Below are 7,762 nucleotides of genomic sequence, written 5' to 3'. Positions count from 1 at the left end.
TCTCTCCGTGACTCCCTTGTCCGCTCCACACTCCCCTCCAGCTCCACCACACCTGGCACTTTTCCCTGCAACCGCAGGAAGTGCTACACCTGCCCCCATACCTCCTCCCTCACCCCCATCCCAGGCCCCAAGAAGACTTTCCACATCAAGCAGATGTTCACCTGCACATCTGCCAATGTGGTATACTGCATCCGCTGTACCCGGTGTGGCTTCCTCTACATCGGGGACCGCTTTGCAGAACACTTACGCTCGGTTCGCAACAAACAACTGCACCTCCCAGTCGCGAACCATTTCAACTCCCCCTCCCATTCCTCAGACGACATGTCCATCCTGGGCCTCCTGCAGTGCCACAACGATGCCACCCGAAGGTTGCAGGAACAGCAACTCATATTCCGCTTGGGAACCCTGCAGCCCAATGGTATCAATGTGGATTTCACAAGTTTCAAAATCTCCCCTCCCCCCACCGCATCCCAAAACCAGTCCAACTCGTCCCTGCCTCCCTAACCTGTTCTTCCTCCCACCTATCCCCTCCTCCCACCCCAAGCCGCACCTCCATCTCCTACCGACCAACCTCATCCCGCCCCCTTGACCTGTCCGTCCTCCCTGGACTGACCTATCCCCTTCCTAACTCCCTACCTACACTCACCTTTCCTGGCCCCATCCCCGCCTCTTCGACCTGTTTGTTTCCTCTCCACCTATCCTCTCCTCTATCCCTCTTCTATCCGCCTCCCACTCTCTCCCTATTTATTTCAAAACCCCCTTCCCCTCCCCCTTTTCTGATGAAGGGTCTAGGCCCGAAACGTCAGCCTCTCTGCTCCTATGATGCTGCTTGGCCTGCTGTGTTCATCCAGCCCTGCACCTTGTTGTCAAGGAAAACTGCGTGGCTGGTCTTTTAGTGGAAGTAACTTTGAGTGGGCAGGAAATGGGTCTTATGGATGAAACAAACGTGGTAAGGGCATGACAGAAGACTAAAGAAAGACACACATTCAGGGTTTAGGAGCTTGGTCCACCGGGCAAGCAACAGGTAGGGAAGACACACAGGCAGCTGATTGAGTATCCAATCATAGTGGCAAAATTCATGAGATACTCACACTTACTGTTGCAAACATGAGGCAAGAGGAGAGGGAGAGGTGCAAGAATGAAGTATTTAAACTACCACAGTGTCCATAGCATTCCATTAACGAAATTAGACTTTTGTCAGAATTGAAGGTTTTCATGAATATAAACTTGGTCTACGCCACAAAATATAGATTCAAATTACAAAAGTACATGATTTTAAAATCTCTTGCCCTATAGAGAGAAAAGGCAGCACAAATGATTTCTGATAGCATTTTCATTTCATGCATCATTTGGTGTGTCAAGATAAAGCTCAGCACAAGAACACAAACTGCAAGATAGTTACATAACATAGCAAAAATAATCAAGAATTTAGGCTACTTTAGAAAATCTTTCAAATTAATATTACCTGTCCATCAATGTAGGCCACTTCACCTCTCAATACAACTCGCCTGACTTTTCCTTTCACTTTCTTTCCTTCAAATGGTGTCCACTTGGACTTTGTGAATTCCATGTAGCTCGGAATGGTCCATTCTTGCTCCAAATCAACCTGCAATGCAATCACAGCATTAAAACTGTGTTCAATCAAGCTGAGCTACAAAGAGTTCCAACAGTTAACTTTTAAACTTCTTATACTTCAATGTTTTCTTTCTGCAAGAGATGACCAAATCTTGATGTTTATTTAAACAAACACAGTGTATGTTGGAGAAATTCAGCAGATTTGGCAGCATTTATGGAGACTGAAACAGTTAACATTTTGAGTCCGATATGACTGTTCTCCAGTTTTACTTAATGCTTCGAAAAGTTTGGCTTACTATTCCATCACACATAATGTGGTCTACCACTAGACAGTTCTGTAGATTTAGTAATTAGTGCTCATTGGGCCTTCCCTCCCATTTAAATTACTGACTAATATTCCTAAATGATGTGAACGGCAGGATTCTTATTAAAGGGTTTGGGACAGTCATACAGTCATTCTAGTAGTGGACAAGAGAACAAAAATGCCTAGGTGTACAGTGGGAACTCATTTACCAGGGATTCCAACTTAGTTTACCAATGTTCCACCAATTTACCATGGAACATTAACCAGGTGAGACAGATAGTCACCTTATAAGCCAGGACATCACAGACATCTTTGCCAAACTGAGATGAAGGAGAAGTTCTGGTGTTTGTCCACCTGTTCCTATTAAAATCAGGAACTGTCAGAGCAGATCTGGCACTCAGTTTCATGAACTAAAATAACTTTTAGATTGAGTTGTAGACTTTAGTACACAATTCAGAGAGCTGTATGTAGATAGCAACATAATGGCAATTCCCATATCAGAGCTTATGAAATGTTCATTTTTCACAACTGATAAACATCCTATCAGAAACCCCTCCCATTTCTATGTTTCAGCTCTTACTGTTTTATTTTTGATTCATGACGTTTTCCCTTATCTTCTTCTCCCCCACCAGTTTCTTCATTCAAAGGATCAAAAGATTCCACCATTTCCAACACAACTGCACTTACCAAACACACATGCCCCTTCCCACTTCTTAAAAAAAAAAGAATTCCCTATGAAATACCAATGTTCACCCGCCCATCATGTTTTACGCCTACACCTGCTCTTGCTAAAACACAGGAGACATATCACTATGCAGGGTCCCCAAACATTCCCTTAGTGTGTTCACGCATTTCCGCTTACTTAGTGACAGTTCAGAGTTCTCCACATGGAGACAGTCACATCTGTCCATTCCACACACTATGCTCCTTGTAACGCTTCCAAGTTCCTATCACTGTCCAACTCTGGCCACTTTCAAACAGTTTCAAATACTAAGCTCAAAATAGATTAAAAAGAGCATTGAATTTCTGCAGGGCTTTTCCCTCTTATCCATCATAACTTTGATGAAAGAGTTATGGAAACACAGAGAACAGAACTATGCAATTGCCTTGGCTCTGCTGACAAAGTTATTGTGGATGATTGGAAGATTTCCTGTAAAAATTCAAACCTTTGTTCTATTGGCACTTTGCAGCCATTTGGTCTCAATACTGGCTGAAACATAGAACTGTTGCAGAGCAGGCTGTGGTTATTTGGACTACTGTGTTTGTACTAGGATTGGTTCACTCTTTGAGCAGTGCTGTGGTGTTTCTACAATATGGAGACTGCATTGGTTCAAAAACATGGTTCACCAACACTTTCACAAAGTCAAGAAATGTTATGCAATAAATGACACACATGCTCAGTTCCCCAGAAACTAATTTAAAAATCTCCAGAATGGTTCAAGCACTTCGGCATTTCCAGCCTGCCTTATAACCGTGTTTAGAAAAAATTAAAATATCAAATTTTCTTTTCTACTTATTTGTGTGATGTGGGTGTCACTGACCGGCCAGCATTTATTGCCCGTCCCTACTCGCCCTTGAGAACTTGGTGGTATGCTGTCTTCTTGAACCGCTGCAGTCCACCTACTATGGGTTGACCCACAATGCCATTAGGGAGGGAATTCCAGGATTTTGACTCAATGACAGTGAAGGAACAGCGATATATTTCCAAGTCAGGGCGGTGAATGGCTTGGAGGGGAACTTGGAGGTGGTGGTATTCACATACATTTGCTGCCCTTGTCCTTCTAGACGGAAGCAGTCGTGGGTTTGGAAGATGCTGTCTGAGGATCTTTGATGAACTTCTGCAGTGCAGAAGTTGTAGATAGTACACACTGCTGCTACTCAGCACCAATGACAGAGGGAGTGGATGCTTGTGGATGCAGTGCCAATCAAAGGGGCTGCTTTGTCCTGGACGATGTCAAGCTTCTTGAGTGTTTTTGGGGCTGCACTCATCCAGGCAAATGGGGAGTATTCCATAACACACCTGACCTGTGCCCTGAAGATGGTGGACAGGCTTTGGGAAGTCAGGAGGTGAGTTACTTGCTGCAGTATTCCTAGCCTTTTACCTGGTCTTGTAGCCACTGTGTTAACGTGGTGAGTCCAGCTAAGTTTCTGGTCAATGATAACCCCGAGGATGTTGATAGCAGGGGATTCAGTGATGGTAACACCATTGAATGCAAAGGGGTGGTGGTTAGATTGTCTCTTATTGGTGATGGTTACAGCCTGGCATTTGTATGGCACGAATGTTACTTACCACTCATCAGCTCAAGCCTGGATATTGTCCAGATTTTGTTGCATTTGCTTCAGTGTCTAAGGAGTTGCGAATGGTTCTGAAAACTGCACAATCACCACCAAACATCATCACTTGTGATCTTATGATGGAGGGAAGGTTTTTGATGAAGACGGTTGGGCCTAGAATGCTACCCTGAGGAACTCCTGCAGAGATGTCCTTGAGCTGAGATGACTGACCTCCAACAACCACGACCATATTTCTATGTGTCAGGTATGACTCCAGCCACTGGAGAGTTTGCCCTCTACTACCCACTGACTCCAGTTTTGCTAAGACTCCTTGATGCCACACTCAGTTGAATGCAGCCTTGATTTCAAGGGCTGTCACTCTCACCTCACCTCTGGAATTCAGCTCTTTTGTCCGTGTTTGAACCAAGGCTGTAATGAGATCAGGAGCTGAGTGGCCCTGGTGGAACCCAAACCGGGCATTACTGAGCAGGTGCTGCTGGATGGTACTGTTGATGACACCTTCCATCACTTTACTGATGACTGAAAGTAGACTGATAGGGTGGTAATTGGCCAGATTGGATTTATCCTGCTTTTTACGTACAGGACACACCTGGGCAATTTTCCACATTACTGGGTAGATCTCAGTGTTGTAACTGTACTGGAACAGCTTGGCTAGGGGAGTGGCAAGTTCTGGAGCATAAGTCTTCAGTACTATTTCCAGAATGTTGTCAGGGCCCATAGCCTTGGTAGTAGCCAGTGTTTCCAACGGTTTATTGATATCATGTGGCGTTACTAGAATTAGCTAAGACTGGTATAGGTAATGTTGGGGACCACTGGAGGAGGCTGACACGGATTATCCACTCGGCATCTCTGGCTGAACATTGCTGCAAATGGGGCTTCAGCCTTATTATTTGCACTGATGTGCTGAGGTCTTCCATCCTTGAGGACGGAGATATTTGTGGAGCCTCCTCCTCCAGTGAGTTGTTTAATCATCCACCACCGTTCACGACTGGATGTGGCAGGACTGCACAGTTTAGATCTGATCCGTTGGTTTTGGATCACTTAGCTCTGTCTTATCACTTGCTGCTTATGCTGTATGGCATGCAAATAGTCCTGTTTGGTGGCTTCACCAAGTTGACACCTCATCTTCACGTATGCCTGGTGCGATGGTGGGCCTTGAAATGGCAAATGCAGTTTAAGCCGGACAAATGCAAGGTGATTTAGGGAGATTTAATGCAAGTGGGAAGTATACAGTAAATGGCAGAATCATTAGCATCATCAACAGAGCGATCTAGGCATACAGGTCTACACTTCCCTTAAAGTGGCAACACAAATGGATAAGTTGGTTAAGAAGGCATATGGCATGCTTGTCTTTATCAGTCCAGGCATGGAGAATAAAATTTGACAAGTCATGTTTGCAGCATGCTGTACAGAATTTTAGTTAGGCCACATTTGGAATATAGTGTATAGTTCTGGTCGCCACACTACCAGAAGGATGTGGAGGCTTTGGAGAGGGTACAGAAACAGTTTATCAGGATGTTGCCTAATTTGCAGGGTAATTAGCTACGAGGACAGATTGGACCAACTTGCAGTTTGTTTTCACTTGTCAAAGGCTGAGAGGGGGGTGCAGCCTGATAGAAGTTTATAAAATTATGAGAGGCATGGATTGAATGGACAGTCAGATTCTTTTTCCTATGGTATTATTAGAGGTCATGAATTTAGGGTAAAAGGGCTAAGTTTAAAAGAGATGTGAGAGGCAAGTTTTCTTACCCTCCGCCACCGAGAGGATGGTAAGTGCCTGTAATGTGCTGGAGGAGGAGGAGGATACAAAAGCAATAGTTAACAGGCAGTGACAGATGTACGAATAGTTAAGGAATAGAGAGATATGACCTGCGTAAAAGCAGAAAGGTTTTTAGTTTAGAAAGGCATCATGTGTCAGTGCAGCCGTGGTCTGTTCCTGTGCTGAACTGTTCTTTTTACTATACCGATCAGTCTTGCACGCTATCACATTGTTAAGGAGCCCTGATTGCAGTGTGCTCAGACAACTACCAAACATTGAGATGTGGGTACTAGATACAACAGTAAGCTACCCAGTAACATAACTTGAACTTCAGATCGTTATTACAGGTGCAAATTTCTCTTCACAAGTATTTAACGGCCTTGTAGGACAAGTGCCTTAACTTTTCAGAAAGTGATAGTCATGCAGAAGGCTGGCGGGGTAGTAGGTTGTTCTTTATGATGGGAAACTCAGTGAAAAAAAATACTGTACTGGTGCACAGATCTCCACTATCTTGTTAGGAACCTGGGTCACTAAAGGCTAATTTGTTGGCTAAATTTTCCTGCTTCTATCCTCCCTGATCTTTACCCTCACTATCAACTTTTCATGCACTCTCAGAACTCAGCTGTCTTTAAGTACAGTAAAATTATTATGCCTTCTACAGGATCATATTATAACAAAACAGTCACTTGTTTTCTATCAAAGCAATTACAGAAGTGTGTGCTTATATGTAGGTCACATCAGGGTAAAAGAAGAGACTTATTTACCAGATTACATCTGCATTGTAGTATGCAATGGTTGGCTATAATGCAAAAACGAAGATGGTAATGGAGCTGACTTGTGAAGAGGACACTGCTTCTCTATAAATTGTACATTATACCCTCTTATAGAACAGAGCCATAAAGACAGATGAATCTTTAATTAACACGTCACATACATTTTAAAAAAGTTGTCTTTGCAATGCAAGTTCAAAGCCAGAGTTTCTCAAAATTCAAACCATACCTCCACGTAGGTGTTTTCCTGAACTGGCAAGGAGAAAATCTTACGGGGATTTTCATACAATCGTTTAATGAGGTCATCAATGGTGAGTCTTCCTTCACTGACGGCTGTAAGAAGTAGTGGCAGCATGGTCTCTAAACCAGGGTAACCTGGTGGTGGTGAATTACTGTTCTTTTCTTCAAGAGAATGTGGGGCTAAAGAAATGAACAGGAAATATTAATGAATATTTAAATAAAATAATTACTGTGGCTGATATCACAGAGTCTACATTAATAACTAGTTTTGAAAAAACACTGTTAGCAACCTATACTTAAAATAATTGTGTCTTTAAGATTTTAATAAAACACAAATGATCACAGCACTACACTCAATCAGTCATACATAAAAATTCTTCTAATATGGCAATATAAAATGATTTTAACTTGTTGCTGAAATTGAGGCAATTGTTAGCTAACATGATTTAGTATTTTAATATGCAGAAATTTTGAAAAAAAAAAAAAAACTTTGGTTATGTTGTGGGAGCAAACAGCTTCATGCAAAACACTGTTTTGGCAGCAAAAATACTTTTCAGCTCATTTATTACATACTGCCATTTGTGTGGTTACTTGCTTTAGCTTGAACCCACTCTGTATAGACTCACCCACAAGAATCTCCTGGGACTGGAAACTGCAAAGATTATAGCAAATAAGAGTGACGTATTTCATCATATCATGAAGATTCACAAAGGTTAAACTTTTACTGAAAAAGAGGTAGCACTCTCACACTGGTTCTATTAGTGACCCAAAGGCTAAAAATGATTTAAGAATGAAGAATGTCCTCTATTCATCACATAC

The 7,762-nt window shown here is 42.8% G+C and overlaps 1 protein-coding gene across 1 annotated transcript in view; it reads right to left on the bottom strand.

The window, feature by feature from the left end:
• cad (carbamoyl-phosphate synthetase 2, aspartate transcarbamylase, and dihydroorotase) overlaps positions 1–7,762 on the bottom strand; it is a 121,271-nt gene that overhangs the window by 22,682 nt on the left and 90,827 nt on the right. Inside the window, exons 32-33 of the mRNA XM_048597065.1 lie at positions 6,933–7,123; positions 1,466–1,606 (exon numbers count right to left, since the gene is read on the bottom strand). Of these exons, the coding sequence (XP_048453022.1) occupies positions 1,466–1,606; positions 6,933–7,123 (332 nt within the window). The remainder of the gene's footprint in view (positions 1–1,465; positions 1,607–6,932; positions 7,124–7,762) is intronic.

Source organism: Rhincodon typus, chromosome 5 (genome assembly GCF_021869965.1).
Source record: "Rhincodon typus isolate 14 chromosome 5, sRhiTyp1.1, whole genome shotgun sequence".
Taxonomy (NCBI): Eukaryota; Metazoa; Chordata; class Chondrichthyes; order Orectolobiformes; family Rhincodontidae; genus Rhincodon; species Rhincodon typus.
The sequence above is the reverse complement of the archived record's forward strand: the minus strand, read 5'-3'. Positions and strand labels throughout refer to the sequence as shown.